The 23,236-nt window shown below is 43.3% G+C and overlaps 2 protein-coding genes across 3 annotated transcripts in view; one reads left to right on the forward strand and one right to left on the reverse strand.

Annotated features, from left to right (window-relative positions):
• MYH11 (myosin heavy chain 11) overlaps positions 1–1,128 on the forward strand; it is a gene marked incomplete at its 5' end in the record, with an annotated part of 57,460 nt that extends 56,332 nt beyond the window's left edge. The window contains one exon of the mRNA XM_081090278.1: positions 418–1,128. Coding sequence (XP_080946404.1) covers positions 418–550 — 133 coding nt within the window. The 3' untranslated portion in view covers positions 551–1,128. The remainder of the gene's footprint in view (positions 1–417) is intronic.
• Positions 1,129–1,923: 795 nt separating this feature from the next.
• NDE1 (nudE neurodevelopment protein 1) overlaps positions 1,924–23,236 on the reverse strand; it is a 33,005-nt gene continuing 11,692 nt past the window's right edge. The window contains exons 4-8 of one of the 2 annotated variants that reach the window (XM_081088875.1): positions 8,709–8,845; positions 7,322–7,498; positions 5,524–5,615; positions 4,433–4,584; positions 1,924–3,195 (exon numbers count right to left, since the gene is read on the reverse strand). In XM_081088875.1, the coding sequence (XP_080945001.1) occupies positions 3,102–3,195; positions 4,433–4,584; positions 5,524–5,615; positions 7,322–7,498; positions 8,709–8,845 (652 nt within the window). In that variant the 3' untranslated portion in view covers positions 1,924–3,101. Of the gene's footprint in view, positions 3,196–4,428; positions 4,585–5,523; positions 5,616–7,321; positions 7,499–8,708; positions 8,846–23,236 lie in introns of both variants that reach the window. The other variant, XM_081088876.1, reaches the window with a different exon arrangement.

The raw sequence follows: 23,236 nt of genomic DNA on the forward strand, positions 1-23,236 counted from the left end.
AACATGAGGAACTGTGTTAAAGGGTCACGGCATTAGGAAGGTTGAGAACCACTGCCTTAACATCATTTCCACCTTCTTCCAGTTGCAAACCTAAAACCCTTCCCTGGTCCCCGCTCTGAAGGCAAGGTGCAGGATGAGAACATTTCTCCTTCCTACCTACTCCACAGGGTATGAATAAACCCATGCGGACATGGTCACCGCAGACCAGGACCCTGGAGTCCGTGAACAGCAGCCAGACATGGAACCTACTTCCCCCCACTCCAGCTGATCAAATGTAACCAAACTTTGGAACTGGTCAAGATTTGTTGACTTCAACCTCAACATTTGTGTCTCATTTGAGTTTTTCCCCCCCATTTCTAAAAGTCTCTTACGACAATTTCTGTACTAAAGAAACGTGTGTTTTCTTAAAACCCACAGGCGAGGAAACGAGACCTCTTTTGTTCCCTCTAGAAGGTCTGGAGGACGTCGAGTTATTGAAAACGCGGATGGTTCAGATGAGGAAATGGATGCTCGTGATGCAGACTTCAACGGAACCAAAGCCAGTGAATAGACAAACTTGCCGAAAACAAAAACAACACCCAGTGGACTCTGCTTAGCACTGTCCAAATCCATTTTCAAATTCCAAACCTCACAAACACCCCTCACAGTGAACATAACACCTCCCTGTGCTCAGGGCATCAACTTAAGTTTTGAATCGTGTACCAAATGAGGAAAACCAACAGGACACACAGACACACCCACTCCCCCTCTATCAGGAACTGTGCAGAGGTTTTGAGTTTTTAGATAAATAGATCCACAGTAACGTAATCACTGGCAACTTAGTTTACATAAAATGGGGAGAAAGTCACCAAAATGGGTGCCACTGCCCCTCCCACTCCCAAGTCATTCCCTGCCCTGTGTCCTCTTCCAACATCATGAGCAGGACCTGGTTTGAAAGTTCTCCCCCGTCCTGGTTACCACACCTCAGATGCACACAGTTCACTGAGACCGAGTGCCTTCCGTAGTCACCTGAATTAAAAAGGAGACACTGCTCGACTGGACAAGAGCAGGAATGTGACACTGTTTTATATGCACCCCGACTGTATTTAAGGACACCCTCACGAATAAATAAAAGGATTAAATCACTGGAACATAGTCGGTGTTCGTTTTCTACAGAGCGAAAGAATGGGGGGGGGGACCCTAAGAAGTGAAGGTTACTTCTTAAATGGAAAAACTGAGGCTAGGGAGGTGAAATAAAATTGCCCAAGTTCCCACCTGGCAAGAGCAGCTGCAAAGTGAGTCTGTGCAAGGGGTTTCTCCAGCCAGGAGGTGGGCAGCTCGAGCTCAGAGAGGAACATGATCAGGAAGAACATCTTTATCCATCAAAACCAGTACGTATGTGATGTGAAGAACACAAGCTTTCCTTGAATTTTTAAAGTTAAAGCACAAGACTTCGCACAGCAGGGGTTGACAAACTCTGTAAAGGCCAGAGGGTAAATATTTTAGTTTACATATGGTCTCTGTCACAGATTCATTTTTTTTCTAAAACAACCCTTTAAAAATATCAAAACCATTCTTAGCGTGAGGACCCTGAAAGGCCAGGCCATGGGCCTTTCCTTCCTCAGCCAGAGGCTCCACACAGAGATTCCTTGCAAAGGTTCCTTTCACATAAAGGAGTCCATGCACCAACACCGGGGACTCAGATTTGAGAAGAGAGCAAATACGGAAACGGCGAAGGCTCCGCAGAGCGACCAAATGTGAAAATGCCCTGAAAACTACACAAACGTATCCTCAGTGCAGTCTGAAGAAGTTGATTTGGAGGAAAACGTTTAAAAAGTGGGTTTTTCCATATTCAGTTACTTGGTTAGGAAGCAAGCTTTTCACCATAGGAGCAAACGCAGAAGGACACAGGAAGCAGCATTTACTGACCACCACACACTAGTTGAAAATTAGTTTCTCTTGATTTTATTGTTCTTTTAAAAAAATAAAAGTACATCTTTTCCCATTACAGGTTAAATGTTTTTAGGATAATGAACCAGGCACTGAAGTTTAATTCCCTGTTGAATTTCAGTAGCACTTGAAAAGTTCTATTTTCAAAGCAAGGATAGCTTTGCTGTTCTTTTGGAAAAATAACTTAGTTACAAAAGGAAGGTTGTTGAACTACACACATGCTCCTGAATTCATGTCTTCTTTTTACGTGTGATGGAGAGCGTGAGACAGCCATTCCCAGCAAGCAGAGATAGGCATGTGCCCCGTCCACGCTGAAAATCCTGTGTGCGTTTCTTCTTTGACAAGAAGCGTCATCAACAACAATCCTGGTGGTTTAACCTTATTTGAAGGTTACCCTGATTATTTCATTATGGCCATCAATGAAATTCTATTCTTAAAGGCTCTATTTCCAAGGCCGCTCCACCCGCATGACTTTGCGGGTCCTGAAGCAGAGGTCACCCCCATGCCAGGGGTGGGGCACAGGACAAGTAACGGTCAGGACACATGTAAACAGGAAAGGTTTTCCACTGACCTGGTCCACATAAAATATACCCTGAAACTCAGGCACACCTCTAAAAGCGTCAATGAGCCAGCTTAAAAAGTGTGGGAGGTACACTACACAGTTTTAGTCAGCACGTGCCTAGTCTACTCTCTGCTCTTAGAGGTGATCTCAGTGTGCCGATCCTTGCTGTCCATGCAGTGTTGAGAGACTTTGTTCTCGAAGACAGCTCCAGGTGAATGGGACTGGGGAGCCCGAGGGGGTCAGATCCCCTTGTAAGGCGTTTCCCTCCGGACGTTAAAAACACTCTCAGGACCAATCAGGGCTTGGGTCAGCTCACAATGATGGGGAAGCCTCCGCACTCACACTCAGAACCCTTTCCAGCAGGTCCAGTTTGTCCCTGTCCGTCTGCAACACACCAACATGGAGGCTGGGACTGAGACCGCATTCCACAGGGTCAACCACCAGGGCCACGGGCAATGGCCTCAGTCATTGGCTAGTGTGACTGCTTGCCCATATTTCTCAAACTACCTTAAAAAACAAAACAAAACAAAAAAACAAAACCTAGTGTGAAGAGGGGGTGAAAGGTAACAACTCCCGCACAGACACCAGTGGCTTTGCTTCTGTGGATTTCCTAAAGCAACAGCTTGACTACACCCTGGGCTGACGGCAGCGACGGTGAGGACAGATTTGAAGGCGGCTTCCCAAACTCCAGGCGTTTTCCCGACCTTCAGACAGAGCAAACCAAATTAAGCAGACATTACAGCTGTTACGACTGACTAGCATCGGGGCCCACAGTTACAAGAATGAATATCAAGAGTCAGGAGCAGGGTCACTGCGTCTCAATTTTCTCTCCTGTGAAATGAAGAAAAGGACACTGGCTGTCTAGCGCTCCCATTCCCAAGGCCACACCAGAAGCCCAGGTGCAGAAGACCCTCTTTAAAGGTCTGGAAGTTACATGCGTTCCCACGGAAAACAATTCTTCATTTCCTGTCACCTGTTTGCCAGGGACCCACCAGATTGTGGCTTGGGGTCCAGTAAGATGGTGGCACATCTTAGAAAGTTACTGATGCTGGAAGCTTACTGATTTTCTTCAGGCAAGAAAGTACATGAAGCCATTAAAGGTCAGATTTGTTTTCCAATCCAGTGACTGGCTTCAGGATTCTAGTCTGGCTGGAATTTATTGCCAGTTTCCAGAAGGTTCTAAAGTTTGTTTTGTTTTTTAATTTTTTATTTAAATCCTCTTCTGGAGGAAGCAGAGCAGTATTAGAAGTTCAAGTCCCAGACAAGTGATTTATACAGGACATCCTCACAGCGTGACCAGGAGCTGGGACTGCAGAATCTGATAAAACACAAGCCTCTCCTTGGCCATTTGCCCAAATAGAAGACACCACCTAATTCTGTCTCCAGGGACGGGGTAGAGTTCACTGACATAAACCTGCAACTTTTAAAAAATAGCTTTCGGGCCCAACTTGTGTGACCCAGTGGCTGAGCATCAATCTATGAACCAGGAAGTAATGGTTCAATTCCAGTCAGGGCACATGCCCGGGGTTGTGGGCTCAATCCCTAATAGGGGTTGTGCAGGAGGCAGCTGATCGATGATTCTCTCTCATCATTGATGTTTCTCTCTCTCTTACTCTCTGAAATTAATAAATATATACATATATGTGTGTGCGTGTATGTGTGTGTGTGCGTATGGGTGTACTATATATATCTATAATAAAAGCGTAATATAATAATAAAAGTGTAATCTACTAATTAGACCAGATGTCCTTCCAAAGCCAGGGCTGCGAGGGAAGCCTGGGTCCCAGGTGCCAGACGGAGAAGCCGGAACGGCAGCCGGAAGGCCTACTCTTGCACAAATTTCGTGCATTGGGCCTCTAATTATATATATGTATTGTTTTTTAAATGGCTTTTGGTCAGAGCTAGAGGATCCCACCTCGAGTGACAGCAAAAAATACTGACCCTTTATCGCCCAGAGGCACGCTGGTGCTGCTTGGCCGTCTGTCACCACCATCTCTGCTCTTGCTGGCCCGCCCTGAGGTGGGGCCACCTGTCCGGTTTGGGGACTGCTCGTACACGAAGTTCCGGCAGGATGCGAGTTTGGACTCCAGTGCCTGGAGAGAAATAGGCTTTCATCTCTCAAGTTAAAGACAAGAACTCGTATCTCTCACTGGAGCCTAAAGCAGTGTGTTGTGCACTGGAATTCCCAAGTGGGGCCCAAAGGAATCCAATGCACAGCCAACTTAGACCTGCAGGCCTAAGATATTTAGCTGCTTCCTGGAAATCACTAACTACCGATTATCCAACCCTGCCTATGGGAAATATGAAGGTCTGAACAAGGACTTTGCTTTGCTGTAAACAGACCCCACAAAAACCAAAAGGGCACTGAGACCCTCCCCAAGCTTCTCTACACGCTAACTGTGCAAAATATTCAGAGAACTGTTCATATAACAGAAAATCAGATGATCCAAAGCCCAAAGTAAAAACATAAGAAAGGAGTTGCAAGCTCCTATTGAGTTGCAGCTCTGAATACATAAATCCTGGTTGATGACAGACTGACAGGAGTTAAATTATGTGGCCTGCTGAGCATCATTTTAAAAAATAAAATGAAAACTACAACGAATACCTATGTTATTTCTTAAGCGCAAAAGAATCCTTCCCTGTAATTAATATAAAACCTATTAAGTTCCCTGCCCTAGCCTTTCAAGATTTTCTCTTAACTCCCTGAGAAACAAACGGAAGGCAATTTTCAAATGTTTCTGTTTTTTCAAATTAAGAAAAAAAATCATACACACCATTTGAACTTCCCAAATTCCAAGGAAAAAACGGTACAGGGAAATAAACATCTATCCAGGGATCAAAGAGATGACTTAGAGTCAAGGCCCACAGAAGCGTCCATAATTCTAAAGGTTGTGACAGACCTCGAGCTACACCTAGAACTCATGAACTCTGTTAAAGGGGAAAGGAAGTGGTAAGGTCATCATCCCTCGCCAACTTCCTGAAGGACAGGCAAAAAGCCACAGCAAACCCAGGGAGGCGCCAGTCGGTCTTACCCCCACTTTCCGCAGCAGGTCTCCCACGATGTTGAGGGCTGATATCCGGGCCGCAGGCGTGAGGGGGGTCCCACCTGTGGAGTCATCTAGACCTGGGTGTGCAAAAGGAAGTACATGTAACACCAACCCACAGTCATAAGTCTGTGCACTGACATGGCTAAATGCAAAACCCCAGGGGCAGGCGGGGGAGGCTACTCTTGCCTTGGATTCTGGATGCTTTCCTGTTTTTTCATTCAATAGTTAACTATCTCACACAGTGAGAGCCTATTTAATGACCAACCTGTATTAAATATTTATCTTTACATGTTACTCTTCTACAACTAAATCAACACAGCCCTGAAGTCCTAGGAATTCCACATAGCAATTTAACACCAAGAGCCTCTGAGCCAACCACACTTGTAAGGGTTCTATACTCTGCAGAGCCTCCCTCCTCAAAGCAGACCAGGCACCAGCAGTACAGAATCCCTTGGGCACTTGCTAGAAACGCATCTCAGGCCCCACCTAGACCTACTGAATCTGAGGTGCATTTAACAAGATACCCAGCCAACACATGTGCCTGCCAACGTGTGGAAAACACTGCTCTAGACTGGGAGTCTGAAAACTCACCAGTCTCTTCACCCCCAGGGACGAGCTAAGGGATAAAGCAGTATACAGCAGTGGAAGCCCAGAAGCCAGCCTGTCTAGGCTTGAATCCCAACTCTGCCATTCACCAGCTGGGAGGCAAGCCCCTCAACTCAGGCCTCCGTCTCCTCAGCCATCAAACAAGGGTAGCACTTTCATTATTTGCACTTTGGGCCTGTGGTGAGAATTCAGTGAAGTTACATGTGTATACACACACACACACATATACCTATATGCATACATATATACATATATATGTATGCATATGCATATACATATATGCAAAGCACTTTAAGCAGGGTGACTGGCACATACTGAGCACTCAATAATTTTATATTATTACTAGTGGCTATTAAGTAACCCTTCAGAATCTCACAGTTAACACATTTTGTTCCGCTCAGGACTTTTCTCGTGTTTTGCGCACCATCTGTTAAGGACCGCTCACAAGTGTTCTCATTTTTCACGCCCCATGGAAAAAGGAGCGAATCTAGATACTTATGTAAATTTTGTTTGGTCCCTCTTCATAGAGGAAAATGTTTTACGCAGTACCATATGTTAAAAAAGTACTAGGAACTTTAATTGTTTAATTGTTTTTGTAAATAAAAATGTTATAATTATTGAAAAACACCTAAAGTGCATTATGATGATTTAAATAACATGCAGGTTGCCCAAAAAGTGCGGTCCCTGGCGTATGTCTTAGAGATTTCTATGTGGTACGCAATGTGTTAACCAGTCAGCAGAGAGACTGGGGTGAAAACTCAAATTCCTCATTTCTACAACACAGCACAGGTCACAGTGGCTCCATTTCTAGTTGGATATATTGCTGGACCCACAAAACACTTTTTGTTTGGTTACCAAAATTTTACATCTGGAAGAGTTCATATTCAACAAGAGGATTCTGGCTTCTGGTGAAGAAGGGAAATGCCTACTAAAGCTGGGCCCAAATCTCCTGTGGCAGGAGCAGAGCTCCCTCCAAGTGAGGCTTCCGTTTTCCAGCTCACCACAGACTCCACTGCTCCCTACTGCCTCACACCCAAGAGGCTCTTCTCACGTGCCTCAATGCTCTGCCCTGTGAGCATCCCAGTTTGCTCCCTGCTGACTAGCCCAGTCCAATTTCTCTCTCACTCAGGAAAGCTTTGTGAAGCAAAGAAAGTCCTCCCGACTCCATTCTTCTTACCACGTCTGAACGTCCCCGGAGTGAAGCTAGAGCTGGGTCCCCGATGTGCCACAGGAGTGGACGGCACTGAGCCAGTGGCCTGCACGGCTATGTCTGTCCTTTCAGCTGCCACCGAGCTGGGCATGGGAGTCCTGGGTTTCTCCTGCTTTTGCTGCACGGCCAATTCCTGCCGCAAATCTGCACGAGGGAAAGAATTCAGATTAAGCCTTAGCACTGGGTGATGAGAATGGAGATGTGGAAGGGGGAGGGGAAGGGGTCAGCAGTAGACACTGATCAAGGAAAAGAAACAGGGTGAAAAACTCGAGCTAGAAACCCTGAATGACATGAAACCCACAGGATATTGCCTAGCCGGCTTGTAAAACTACATGATTTTTCTTTTGAGTAAAAACCAAAAGGTGTAAAAAAAATTAACTATGGCAGTGATACACTAATGCTTTTATTGTTTCAAAAGAATGCCAATGTAGAATTCTAAGTGAAAAAATATGCTTCCCCAACCCATCCCCAAATGCCCCTCCCTCACTCATCAACTCTCATAACATGGAGATCTTTCCAATCCCTTTTCTCTGCATTTTCAAACATACGATTTATACAGGGTGGGGCAAAGATAGGTTCACCGTTGTTCATACGGAAAATAACACAATAATTAATAGTAATACGAGAATAAACTATGTTTCGCATACTCAGAACGGTACACCTACTTTTGCCTCACCCGGTATGTATGTGTATATCTATTAAGCATCTAATATGAATGATTTTTAGTTAGCATAAACAGAAACATACATCTACTGTCTATGACTTATCTTCCTCCCTTCAGTGGTCTGTCCTAACAATTGTCCTATAACTGCATTTATATCTATACCGTTAGTTTAAACATGGGTTAACACTGCACAAAATAAGTCTATGTAATTTATTTAACCACTTCCTTACATTTAGGAACAACTACTCTTAAACTTGGCTTTCCTTTTTTAAATATATTTTTACTGATTTCAGAGAGGAAGGGAGAGGAGAGAGATATAGAAACATCAATGATTAAGAGAGTATCATTGATCGGCTGCCTCCTGCATGCCCACCACGGAGGATCAAGCCCACAACCTGGGCATGTGCCCTTGACTGGGATCGAACCCAGGACCTTCCAGTCCACAGTCTAATGCTCTATCCACTGAGCCAAACCAGCCAGGGCTGAGCTTTTCTTTTTAATACCTCTTCTATTGGCCACACTTTATAAACTATAAATGTTATAAACTGGAGCTTTAAGTGTGGTCCCAGACAGTCTGTGTGCCAAGCAGGGTGCAGATTTCCAGCATAGGTGACACCAGGCAGTGCTCTCAGGTAGGGAGAGGGGACAGTGCCGGTGAGGGCAGGGGGAACAAAGCCCAGGCCTCCTGACCTCTGGCTTCATCCTTCAGTCGCTGAACAGATTCTAGGAGATTCTCCTTCTCATCAAGCTCGCTCTCCAAGAAGGCATTTCTCTCAATGGCTTGATTCAAGCGCTGCTCAAAGTCTTCCAGAGACATGATCGTGGCCCTGGGCAAGAGAAAAGCAAAGTTGTCCAAGAGAGCAATCAGCGACATTTATCTGGTGCCTACACACTGGGAGACGAGAAGGGTCAGACACATGAGGGTGTAAGTACCAGCACTGGCATTTCCTAGAAACCACAGACTTGAGCAAGCCAACGCCTTCATCTTCTGGAACCTGGCCCTTCACCTACAGAATGGGAATTGTCTTAGCTCATGAGGTGCACAAGACTGTACTAAGGATTAAATGAGATAACATCCATACAAAACTTAGCAGTGAGCCAAGGCCTCAGTAGGACCAATCAACTGCCAACGGGTCCATCTTCTCTTGAAGACGATCACTGCAAACAGTACTCAGAATATCTGACTAAAATGCATACACATGCATTTAAACAGATAAAAGAAACTATCTTCAATTTCTCAGGTACCATAAAACATTTAAAAGTTCAAAATGCCCAGCCCAGCTGCTCTGTTAACCACCACTTCCTGTGGACAGTGTAGACATGCCAATGGAACGCTGTGTGACAGGCACTGAGAAGTGCTGGGAAAAGAAAGTTACTTTTTCTGAGGCACTGGCACAGTTTCCTCGTATGCAAAGCGGGGACAGTGCCTCCACAGGGGTTTGGACTGGGGACAAGTAGAGTAATACAGGAAGCGTGCAACAGATGTTTCACACATACCATAAGTGCTTAATAAATGTCAGCAATTTTTATTACTGACCCCATGTTTGTCTCCAGAAGACCTTTAACATCCTGTTCATTGTATCTCACAGTGATGAGAAGCATCTGTTAGGAGTGGAACCCAGGAGTTAACACCTGTCTCTCCCACGTAAGACTAGCTAAGTGTCCTTGGATAACCCAATGTTTCTGGGCTTTCAACAGCAAAGTGGGATTGACACTGATTTATTCAACATAACCTACTATGTCCAGATTGAGTCATATTAGTACCTACCCTCAAGGTAAATAAGATAAAGTTACCAAACGGGCCTGAAGGAAAACAACAAAGGGACAACATTTAGGAGTACAACATTGGAATCAGTTAAAATGACCCTCAGGCTGACATGTCAAACAACAACAAATATAAAAAAAAGGCACGAGAATTTATGATAAAGATGGCATCATAATCATTGATGAAATATGGGTAGTTCAATTCTAGGTTTGAGATCTATGGATAGCCACCTGGAAAAAATTAATGTTGGGGAGAAACCAAGATGGCGGCATAGGTTAACGCCAGAGTTTGCTGCCTTGAACAACCACTTCAAAAATACAACTAAAAGACGGAATGGACATCATCCAGAACCACAGGAAGGCTGGCTGAGTGGAAGTTCTACAACTAGGAGGAAAGAGAATAGCATACCGAGACTCAGAGGAGGCACAGTGCTGAAGTCAAATACTAAGGTGCAGCGTGCATGCGGAGCGGGCTGGCGGCTGAGGGCGCGGTTGTCTGTTTCAATCGGGAGGGAGTCTCAGACTGAGCTCCAGATCCAGGCGAGTCTCTAGGGACCCAGACTCAAACGGGAGAAGCGGGACTGTCTGGCTTCGGTCAGAACTCGAAGGCAGCTTTCTCTCCAAGGTTTGCAGCGGTTGCTGGGACTCTGAGAGGCAGAGCCCCTGGGGACAGGACTGAGAGCAGCCATAACTGCTCCCTCCACCACCCTGTAGATCCCCTGGGACCTGCCCCGCCCAAGCCCTGTACAGAGGCATTTGCCGGATGGCCTCAGGCAAAGGCTAGATTAGCACCTCCCTAGAGGACAGAAGTTCTCTCACTGCAGACATAGCTGATTCTCACAACCAGTTGGCCTGGAGGTCAAATCCCCCCCAGTGTTACCTACAACAATCAAGGCTTAACTACAACAATACTGCGCACAAAGACCACTAGGGGTTGCACCAAGAAAGCATAAAAAATGCGGAGACAAAGAAACAGGACGCAAATGTCAGAATTGGAGGATATAGAGCTCAAAACCACACTTTTAAGGTCTTTCAATAATTTTCTAGAAACTGCCGATAAACTTAATGAGATCTACAAGAAACCTAATGAGACCCTCGATGCTGTGATAAAGAACCAACTAGAAATTAAACATACACTGACTGAAATAAAGAATATTATACAGACACCCAACAGCAGACCAGAGGAGCGCAAGAATCAAGTCAAAGATTTGAAATGCAAAGAAGCAAAAAACACCCAACCGGAAAAGCAAAATGAAAAAAGAATCCGAAAATACGAAGATACTGTAAGGAGCCTCTGGGACAGCTTCAAGCGTACCAACATCAGAATTATAGGGGTGCCAGAAGATAAGAGAGAGCAAGATATTGAAAACCTACTTGAAGAAATAATGACAGAAAACTTCCCCCACCTGGTGAAAGAAATAGACTTACAGGTCCAAGAAGCGCAGAGAACCTCAAACAAAAGGAATCCAAAGAGGACCACACCAAGACACATCATAATTAAAATGCCAAGAGCAAAAGACAAAGAGAGAATCTTAAAAGCAGCAAGAGAAAGAAACTCAGTTACCTACAAGGGAGTACCCATACGACTGTCAGCTGATTTCTCAACAGAAACTTTGCAGGCCAGAAGGGAGTGGCAAGAAATATTCAAAGTGATGAATACCAAGAACCTACAACCAAGATTACTTTATCCAGCAAAGCTATCATTCAGAATAGAAGGTCAGATAAAGAGCTCCACAGATAAGGAAAAGCTAAAGGAGTTCATCACCACCAAACCAGTATTATATGAAATGCTGAAAGGTATCCTTTAAGAAGAGGAAGAAGAAGAAAAAGGTAAAGATACAAATTATGAACAACAAATATGCATCTATCAACAAGTGAATCTAAGAATCAAGTGAATAAATAATCTGGTGATCATAATAGAATCAGGGACATAGAAAGGGAATGGACTGACTATTCTTGGGGGGGGGGAAGGGGTGTGGGGGATGCAGGAAGAGACTGGACAAAAATCGTGCACCTATGGGTGAGGACAGTGGGTGGGGAGTGAGGGCGGAGGGTGGGGCGGGAACTGGGAGGAGGGGAATTATGGGGGGGGGGGAAGAGGAACAAATGTAATAATCTGAACAATAGAGATTTAATTTATAAAATAATTAATGTTGGATCTATATACCTCATACTGTACCCCCAATATAAATTCCACCTGGATCAGAAATTTAAACTCAGTATTTGGTCAAAATCTACCACTGGCTTCTGGAATGCCAGAGAATTGAAAACCAACTTCAGAGATATTTCTAGCATGCTTGAACCTGTGTGGGTCAATGATCATTGATTTATTAGCACAGCATGTAGATTTATTATTACTATGTGAGTATTTACTTTCAACTAAAGGTAAGCATCCCAGTTGCAACCTGAGTGAAAATAGCTTATGTGCCTTAGACATTGAAATTCTGTCAAATGATACATAAAAGCATATTTATAGGAGTAAAATGCTGCAATGCCTAAGGACTGTGAAAACAGTTAATCTGGTGTACAGTTACTGAGAATTTGAAAATAGTTAAATAGGAAAATACAGTTTTAGTAAATATGAATATTAAGAGATACATCTGTTAGGTAACTGAGAACAAGTCCCTTTGGGGCCAATAAATGCTTTTTTTTTTTTTTTTAATATATTTTATTGAGTTTTTACAGAGAGGAAAGGAGAGAGATAGAGAGTTAGAAACATCGATGAGAGAGAAACATCGACCAGCTGCCTCCTGCACACTCCCCACTGGGGATGTGCCCGCAACCCAGGTACATGCCCTTGACCGGAATCGAACCTGGGACCTTTCAGTCCGCAGGCCGACGCTCTATCCACTGAGCCAAACCGGTTTCGGCCCAATAAATGCTTTTAACGTTTACATATTACCTCATGCCCATCAGAATGGCCACTCCCAAAAAAACCAGAAAATAAAATGTTGGTGAGGATGCCGAAAAATTGGGATTTTTGTTCACTGTTCATTAGAATGTAAGAGCAGTCATTATGGAAAATAGTATGGAAGTTCCTTAAAAAATAAAAAATAGAATGATCCAGCCATCATACTTCTGGGTATACATCCAAAAGAATTGAAAGCAGGCTCTCAAAAGAAATATTCATGTTCATATTAGCATTATTCACAATAGCCAGGAGGTGGAAGCAAATTAAGACAAATACATAAAGAAAATGTGATAAATACACACAATGGAATATTATGCAGCCTTAAAAAGGGAGGAAATCCTGTCACATGCCACAGTATAGATCAGTGATGGCGAACCTCTGACACGTGAACTCATTTTTTTGGTTGATTTTTCTTTGTTAAATGGCATTTAAATATATAAAATAAATATCAAAAATATAAATCTGTTTTGCTATGGTTGCAAATATAAAAAAATTTCTATATGTGACATGGCACCAGGGTTAAGTTAGGGTTTTTCAAAATGCTGACACGCCAAGCTCAAAAGGTTCGCCATCACTGATATAGATGAACCTCAAGGACATTATGCTAAGGGACCAACGCAGTCACAAAAGGACATTTACTGTATGGTTCCATTCATATGGAATATCTACGGTGGTCAAATATCATAGAAACAGAAAGTAGAAAGGTAATTACGAAGGGCGGGAGGGTAAAGGGGGAATTAATGTTGGTAGGCTTAGAGTTCCAACACTGCAAGATGAAAAAGTTCTGGAGATCTGTTGCACAATAATGGTAATACAGTTAACACTACTGGACTCTGTCTTTTTAAAAAACAGCTAAGACGGTAAATTTGATTTTGTGGTTTTTTTAGCACAAAAAATAAAAAATTAAAAAGTCTATGTAATAACAACCCATGAAAGAGTAAAATCAGATTCAATCGATTTTAATCTTTGTAGATTTTTTTGGCATACTAAGTAAAAGAACCTTTAAGGAAGGTATTTAATTTTTAGTCACTTCCCATTCGGTCCCAAGTCTTTCAGTGTTATACTTGCACAAGGTTATCCCCCTCCTCAGTTTAACGTGAGCATTTAGTTTTACGGAGGTACAGTGTAGGGACCATAACAAGCAAACAGCTGATGGTGTCAAAGGATTATTGTTCTGCAGCAGACTGTCAAATGTCCCAAATATAACTAATGAAATTTTATAATAAAAGTGTAATGTTCTTAAGGTTTTAAAAACAAAAGTTTTGTGTTCCAGAACTTTATTCATTGTATAATGGTGCTTTGGGCTTCTACCTCATCTGATTTAACATTCAACTTGGCCAAAATGAGAACCAATGCAATTTTAGTAAAAGAAAAAAAAAAAGATCAAAATTACAACTAACCTACAGAATAACCATCATTCAGAACCACCTGAAATCTAGCTAAACAGAAGACCTACAAGTAAAAATACAGAAGAAGCCACATCAACACAGGTAGGAGGGGTGGAGACACGGAACCAGGTGGTCCCACACCCAGGTGTGGTGGATAAAAATTGTAAGGGATATCTTGGCTGTGGAGGTTGCCCCTGAGAAGAGAGAGGTCCTGGCCTCACACCAGGCCCCCCCCCCCCCCCCCCCCGCCCCAGCCCAAGGTTCCAGTGCCAAGAAGAGAAGTCCTGAGAACTTCTAGCTGTAAAAGCCAGCGAGGATTATGGCTGAGTGAGATGGAGGGCTGCTAGAGTCCCAGGCATTCCTCTTTAAGGGTCCATGCACAGACTTACTAGGGCTCACCCGCTCTGAGCTCTAACCTTGGGCAAGCAGCTCAAAGGGCACCAGGGACATATGGGGAGAAACTGAATTCTCTGGGTGAGGGCTGAAGAGGTAGCTTTCTCTCAGACAAAAGTGCTGGCAGAGGCCACAGTTCCTTTGCTGAGCCCTCCCACACAGAGCAAGCAGGTGGTGCCATATCTGAGCCTCCATCAATCTGGCTATCACTGTTTGCCCTGGCCTGGTGATTCCCTCAGATCTCGCCCAGCTCAACTTTCAGATCTGCCCAATCTGTTTCCAGTGGCTTTTCCATACAAATTGCCTGTTTTGGCTCATGCGTCAGACTTTCCTAAAATCTTTCGAACAAGCAGTATCTGGTCTCGGTGTGCCCCTGACCTTTTGTTAAGTGATCCCAAACCTGGCACTAGTAGCAGCCAGCTTTGTTTCACTGCTTGGCCTCTCCTGGGCATCTCCAAACCCACCACAAGTAGCAGCCATCTGCAGATTGCTTTGTAGCTCCTACCAGGAGGCCTCAGGCAGGGCTCAGACAGTGGCTGACTTTGGCCTGCACGTCAGGCCTGAGCCTTTGCACCCAATGGACAACTTCAGACCACACTAAAGCACCACCCAACCACCTCCACAATAGACACACTCAAGAAGCAGACTCAGCGGGCACCAGAGACCCACTGAAGTAAGTCCTGTTCCATGGGATGGGCCCCTGAACAGCTTTTCCTTAATGGTGGCTGCAGCTAGTCCTTGCAGCTGACTGGCCTGGGGATAAATCCCTCCCAATGATGTACCAATAGCAATCAAGGCTCAACTATAACAGGAGGGTGCACAAGGCCCATAAGGTGGGGTCTTGAGGGGACACACCTGGAGAGCCCAGCTCAGGCGAACAGGGAGGCTGCACCACTGGACCCTATAGAACACCTACTACATTAGGCCACTCTACCAAGCCTAAGAGATATAGCAGCTCTACCTAATACTTAGAAACAAACACAGGGAGGCTGCCAAAATGAGGAGACAGAGAAACACGTCCCAAATGAAAGAACAGAACAAAACTCCAGAAAAAGAACTAAACAAAATGGAAACAATCTCTTATATGCAGAGTTCAAAACACTGGTTATAAGAATGCTCAATGAACTCAGTGAGAACTTCAACAGCATAACAAAGGACATGGAAACCATAAAAAAGAACCAGTCCGAAATAAAGGATACACAAGCTGAAATGAAGAATAATTTACAGGGAATCAACATAGAGTAGATAAATCCAAGAATCAAATCAGCAATATGGAATATAAGGAAGCAAAAAACACCCAATTAGGAAAGCAAAAAGAAACAAAAAATGAGGATAGTGTAAAGGAGCCTCTGGGACAACTTCAAGCGTACCAACATTCACATTATGGGGGTGCCAGGAGAAGAAAGAGAGCAAGAAATGGAAAACCTACTTGAAAAAATAATGACAGAAAACTTCCCTAACCGGGTGAAGGAAACAGACATGCAAGTCGAGGAAGTGCAGAGTCTCAAACAAGATGAACCCAAAGAGGCCCACACCAAGATACATCATAATTAAAATGCAAAAGGTTAAAGACAGAAAAAAATTTTGAAAGCAGCAAGAAAATAACAGTTACCTATAAGGGAGTTTCCATAAAATTGTCAGCTCTTTTCTCAACAGAAACTTTGTAGGCCAGAAGGGACTGGCAAGAAATAGTCAAAGTGATGAAAAGCAAGGACCTACAATCAAGATTACTCTACCCAGCAAAGTTATCACAGAGAATCAAAGAACATATAAACCTTCCCAAGGCCCTGGCCAGTGTTTCAAAGTGGTTAGAGTAACGGCCCGCACACCAAAAGGTCTCGGATTCGATTCTTGGTCAAGGGCATGTACCTGAGTTGCAGGTTTGATCCCTGGCCCCAGTTGGGAGTGCAGGAAGCAACCAATCAATGTGTCTCTTTCACATCGATATTTCTCTCTCTCTCTCTCTCTCTCTCTCTCTCTCTCTCTCTCTCTCTCTCTCACACACACACACACACACACATGAAATGTTAAAGGGTCTTCTTTAAGAAGAGAAGAAAATATATAAAAAATAAAATGGCAATATATACAATTGAATCTAAGAAACAAAATGAACAAGCAGAACTCAAAGATACCAGTTCTCATAGATATAGTGAGCATTCTGACAATTACCAGATGGGAGGGGGGTTGGGGAATGGGTAAAAAAGGTGAAAGGATTAACTGATAGTTAAAGAACAGTCAAAGACATGCAAACTACAGCATTGGGAATATATAGTCAATATTCTAATAACTATGTATAGTGTCAGATGGGCATGAGCTATATCAAGATGATTATTTAGTAACTTACATGATCTCTAGTCACTGAAGTACATCTGAAACTAATATAATAGTGCATGTAATTAAAAAAGAAAAATAGCCTGGCTGGTATAGCTCAGTGGTTGAGCGATGACCTGATCAGGGCACATGCCGGAGTTGCAGGCCCAATCCCCAGTATGGGGCATGCAGAAGGCAGCTGATCGATAATTCTCTCTCATCACTGATGTCTCTCTCTCTCTCCCTCTCCCTTCCTCTCTCTGAAATGAATAAAAATATTTTTTTAATGGAAAGAAAAACAAAAATACGACTAGAAGAAAACAGAGGCTAATTGCTCTGTAACCTTGGAGTGCAAAAGGCCCTTCTAACTGACTAATAAATTTGATTACATAGAAATCAAATAACATTTTTTTGACAGTAACATACAATAGATAAACCTGGAAGACAAATGACAAACTCCAAATATTTTCAATTCGTATCACAAGTAAATATAGAAAGATCTCCTAGAAATTGATGAAAACAACAACAACCAACAACCCAGTTTAAAAACAGGCAAAGGTAAACAGAGTTCACAGAAAAAGAAATAAAACAATTCTTAAATATAAGAAGAGGGGCTCAAGGTCACTCACTTCAGAAACCTATCATACTGGCAGAAATCCAAAGTTTGAAAACCTTTTGTTAGTGAAGCTATTTGGAAAATGGGGACTTACATGCTGTTGGTATAACTATACCGAGAACTGGACAATAATTATCAAAATCAGATATGCAGGGGGCAGATCAGGAGCCAGGTGGAGGGGGTCCATGGGGGAAACGGGAACATCTGTAAATACTTTCAACAATAAAGATAATTTTTTTAAAAAACACATATGCACGTATTTGACCCAGCAAATTCACTTCTGGGAACTTATTTTACAGACATGTGCAAGCAATGCTACCACTCATTACAGCAATGCTTATCTCTGCAGAAGAATGAAAATGAAGCAGATAGCTATCCCAGGGGACCGAAAAAATTATTATGTATTATACATACAATGCCAACCATACAATAGAGTATTATGTACCTGGAGGAACAAAAAAGAACAAAGAATGCAGTGTCCAAATACAAAAGATATCCAGGTCTATGTTATGTGAAAAAGCAAGATGTACAACAGTGTGTACGAAATGCTTTTGTGAAAAAAGAGGGGAATAATACAAATTTCTATTTCTATTTGGTTGAGTTTGCATTAAAAAACTCTACTCCGATGGGACAGAGGCTGATGGGACTGAGGTTGTTGGGACATAGAAGGGAGGTCACAGAGGCTGATGGGACAGAGGATGGAGGTAACAGAGGAGTGAGGGAACAGAGGAGGGAGGGGACAGAGGCTGATGGGACAGAGGATGGAGGTAACAGAGGAGTGAGGGAACAGAGGAGGGAGGGGACAGAGGCTGATGGGACAGAGGAGGGAGGAGACAGAGGCTGATGGGCCAGAGGAGGGAGGAGACAGAGGCTGACGGGACTGAGGAGGGAGGAGACAGAGGCTGATGGGACAGAGGAGGGAGGGGACAGAGGCTGATGGGACAGGAGGGAGGAGACAGAGGCTGATGGGCCAGAGGAGGGAGGAGACAGAGGCTGACGGGACTGAGGAGGGAGGAGACAGAGGCTGATGGGACAGAGGAGGAGGTAGGGCATAGAGGCTGAGGGGACATAGGATCGAGGGGACAGTGGTTGCTGGGACAGAGGGGATGGAGACGGAGGCAAAGGGACAGTGCCTGATGGAACAGAAGCTGATGGGACAGAGGAAGGAGGGGACAGAGGCTAATGGGACAGAGCCTGATGGGATTGAGGTTGTTGGGATAGAAACCAGTGGGACAGAGGTTTGTAGGACAGAGGATGATGGGACAGAGGAGGAGGTAGGGCATAGAGGCTGAAGGGACATAGGACGGAGGGGACAGTGGTTGCTGGGACAGAGGGGATGGAGACGGAGGCTGAAGGGACAGTGCCTGATAAAACAGAGGCTGATGGGACAGAGGAAGGAGGGGACAGAGTCTGATGGGACAGAGTCTGATGGGATTGAGGTTGATGGGATAGAAACCAGTGGGACAGAGGTTGATAGGACAGAGGATGATGGGACAGAGGAAGGTAGGGTACAGAGGCTGATGGGACAGAGGAGAGAGGGGACAGAGGCTGATGGGACAGAGGCTGATGGGATTGAGGCTGTTGGGATAGAAACCAGTGGAACAGGGGTTGGTAAGACAGAGCCTGATGGGACAGGGGAGGGAGGGGACAGATGCTGATGGGATAGAGGAGGGAGGAGAAAGAGGCTGAATGGACAGAGGCTGATGGGATAGAGAAGGGAGGGGACAGAGGCTGATGGGACAGAGAAGGGAAGAGACAGAGGCTGATGGGACAGAGGGGGAAGGAGACAAAGGCTGATGGGACAGAGGAGGGAGATGACAGAGGCTGATGGGACAGAGGAGGAGGGAGGGGACAGAGGCTTATGGGACAGAGGAGGAGGTAGGGGATAGAGGCTGATGGGACACAGGAGAGAGTGGACAGAGGCTGATGGGACAGAGGAGGGAAGGGACAGAGGAGAAAGGGGATAGAGCAGCCGTGGGCAGACTATGGCCTGCAGGCTGAATTCGGCCTGGTTGAAATGAATAAAACTATTGGAAAAAAAAACAAAACTCTACTCCTGCCGAAACCGGTTTGGCTCAGTGAATAGAGCGTCGGCCTGCGGACTGAAAGGTCCCAGGTTCGATTCCGGTCAAGGGCATGTACCAGGGTTGCGGGCACATCCCCAGTAGGAGATGCGCAGGAGGCAGCTGATCAATGTTTCTCTCTCATCGATGTTTCTAACTATCTCTCTCCCTTCCTCTCTGTAAAAAATCAATAAAAATATATTTTTTTTAAAAAAAACTCTACTCCTTTGTATGTTATTTTAGAACCACATGAATGTATAATCTCTCTGTGTTAGACTGCATTACTGGTCCCAATTCTTCACCATCCCTGCATCTACACCCTGGCTATGGCCTCACTGTGGGTGGACTGTACCTTCCCACCCCTTGACATGGCTTGGCCATGTGACCTGCTTTGATCAATATATGGGTGGGATAAATGGTATGCCAGTGGCTTGGCAGAAATCAAAACATACTATAAAGCCACAGTAATAAAGTCATTACGGTGTTGCTATAGTAATTCATAAATTATACAATGGACCAAAATAGAGAATGCCGAATTAGATCCCAGGATATATGAGAAGTTAACATTAAACAGAGCTGAGTTCAATTCAGTGGAAAAAAGATAGCCTAAAGAAATAAGAAAAAGTTCAAACAAACTTTACACCTAAAGGCACTAGGAAAAGAACAATTGAAGCCCAAAGTTAGAAGAAAGGAAATAATGTAGATCAGATCCAAAATAAATGCAAGAGTCACTAGAAAGGCAATAGGAAATCAATGAAACTGACAGCTGGTCCTTTGAAGAGATAAAATTGACAAACCTTTAGCTAGACTAACCAAGAAATATAGAGAGAGTTCTTGCCCTAACCGGTTTTGCTCAGTGGATAGAGCATCGGCCTGCGGACTGAAGGGTCCCAAGTTCAATTCCGGTCAAGGGCATGTACCTTGGTTGCGGGCACATCCCCAGTGTGGGGTGTGCAGGAGGCAGCTGATCGATGTTTCTAACTCTCTATTACTCTCCTTTCCTCTCTATAAAAAAATCAATAAAATATATTCTTTTTAAAGAGAGAGTTCTCAAATAATATTAAAAATGAAAGAACTGTCCTAGCTGGTTTGTTCAGTAATTAGAGCATCATCCTGCAGACTGAAGGGTCACAGGTTCGACTCTGGTCAAGGGCACATACCTCAGTTGCAGGCTCCGTACCTGGCCTGGTCCGGGTATGTATGGGAAGCAACCATTGATGTGTCTCTCTCACATCCATGTTTCTCTCTGTCTCTCCCACTCCCATTCTCTATAAAAAATCAATGGAAGACCAAGCTAGGTGGCTTGGTTGGTTAATGCATCATCCCATACACTCAAAGATTGTGAGTTCAATTCCTGGTCAGGGTACATACCTGAGTTGCTGCTCCAATTCCCAGTCAGGAAGAGACAACCAATCAATGTTTCTGTTTCTGTCTCTCTAAAATCACTGAAACATATCCTTGGGTAAGGATTTCAAAAAATAATAATAATGTGCCTTAAAATTATTTACAGTTCTAGTCAGATAATTTCACTTCTAGGAATTATCTAAGGGAAATATGCAGATGCTCAAAAAGATATATCTACTGCCCTAGCCGGTGTGGCTCAGTGAATAGAGCGTTGGCCTGTGGACTGAAGGGTCCTGGGTTGAATTCTGGTCAAGGGCACATGCCCAGGTTTCGGGCTCAATCCCCAGTAGGGGGCATTCAGGAGGCAGTCAATCAATGATTCTCTTTCATCATTGATGTTTCTCTCTCTTTCTCCCTCTCAGAAATCAATAAAAAAAATATTTTTAAATTTATTTTTATTTTAAAAAATATACATTTATTGATTTCAGAGAGGGAGGGAGAGGGAGAGAGAGATAGAAATATCAATGATGAGAAAGAATCATTAATCGGTTGCCTCCTGCACGTCCTCTACTGGGGAATGAGCCCGCAACCCGGGCATGTGCCCTTGGCCGGAATCAAACCAGGGACCCTTCAGTCCACAGGCCAACACTCTATCCACTGAACCAAACCGGCTAGGGCAATAAAAATATATTTTTAATAAAGAGATATATCTACTAAGAAATTTACTATGGTATTATTTGTTAGCGTGATAGAAAACAAATCAAAATCCTAGAACAATGGTATATGTATTTGAGGAGATATTATAAATGAATAAAAATGTGTAAAAATAAAAAAAAAATCAATGGGAAAAATAACCGCAAGTGAGGATTAAGGAAAGGAAAGGAAAGGAAAGGAAAGGAAAGGACGGAGAAAGAAAGAAAGAAGTTACACTGATAGAAATACAAAAAATTATAAGAAATTACTACAATCCCATTTACAAATTAATCTGAAAGAATAATATACCTTAGAATAAATTTAACTAAGGAGGTGAAAACCCTATATACTGAAAACTCTAAGACACTGATTAAAGAAATGGAATGAGACATAAATAAATGAAAAGATATCTCTTGCTCATGGATTAGAAGAATTAATATTGTTAAACTATCCATACTACCCAAACCAATCTACATATTCAACATAGCCCCTACCAAAACTCCAATTGCATTTTCCACAGAACTAGAATTCTAAAATTTGTTAGAACCACAAAAGACAAAGAATAGCCAAAGCAATCTTGAGAAAGAACAAAGCTGGAGTCACACTATCTGATTTCAAACTATACTACAAGGCTATAGTAATCAAAACACAATGGTACTGTCATAAAAGTAGACACATAGATTAATGGAACAGAACTAAATCCACACCCAAATGGTCAATTAATTTATGACAAAGGAGGCAAGAAAATACAATGGAGTAAAGACAGTCTCTTCAATAAATGGTGTTGAGAAAACTGGACAGATATATGCAAAAGAATGAATTTGATCACTTTCTTACATCATATACAAGGATAAACTCAAAATGGATTAAAGACTTAAATTTAAGACCTAAAACCATAAAACTCCTAGAAGAAAATATAAACAGCAAACTCTTTAACATAAGTCTTAGCAATATTTCTTTGGATATGTCTCTTCAGAGAAGCAAAAGAAAAAATAAACAAATATGACAACACCAAAATAAAAAGTTTTTTCACAGCGAAGGAAACCATCATCAAAACAATATTACAACCTACTGAAGGAAGAAGATATTGGCTAATAATATATTAGATAAGGGATTACCAATCTGATTAAAAACTGGGCAGAGGACCTGAATAGACATTCTCCAGAGGACACAGAGATGGCTCATAGACACATGAAAGGAAGCTCAACATCACTAATCATCAGGGAAATGCAAATTAAAACCACAATGAAATATCACCTGCCACCTGTCAGATGGCTATCATCAATAAATCAACAACAAGTGTTGGCAAGCCTGTGGAGAAAAGGGAACCCTCCTGCACTGTTGGTGGGATTGTAAAATGTTGCAACCACAATGGAAACCAGTATGGCGGTGCCTCAAAAAATTAAAAATAAAACCACCATAGAACCCAGTAATTTCACTTGTGGGTATTTATATAAAGAAATCCAAAACACTACTTCAAAAAGATATATGCACTCCTATGTTCACTGCGGCATTATTTACAATAGCCAAGATATGAAAGCAACCTAAGTGTCCATCAAAAGATGAAAGGATAGCCTGGCCAGTGTGGCTCGGTGGTTGAGCATCAACTTATGAACCAGGAGCTCACAGTTTGATTCCTGGTCAGGGCACATGCCCGGATTGCAACTCAATCCCCAGTAGAGGTTGTGTAGGAGGCAGTCAATCTATGATACTCTCTCATCATTGATGTTTCTCTT

The sequence above is a fragment of the Myotis nattereri genome (genome assembly GCF_964212035.1).
Source record: "Myotis nattereri genome assembly, chromosome: 4".
Taxonomy (NCBI): Eukaryota; Metazoa; Chordata; class Mammalia; order Chiroptera; family Vespertilionidae; genus Myotis; species Myotis nattereri.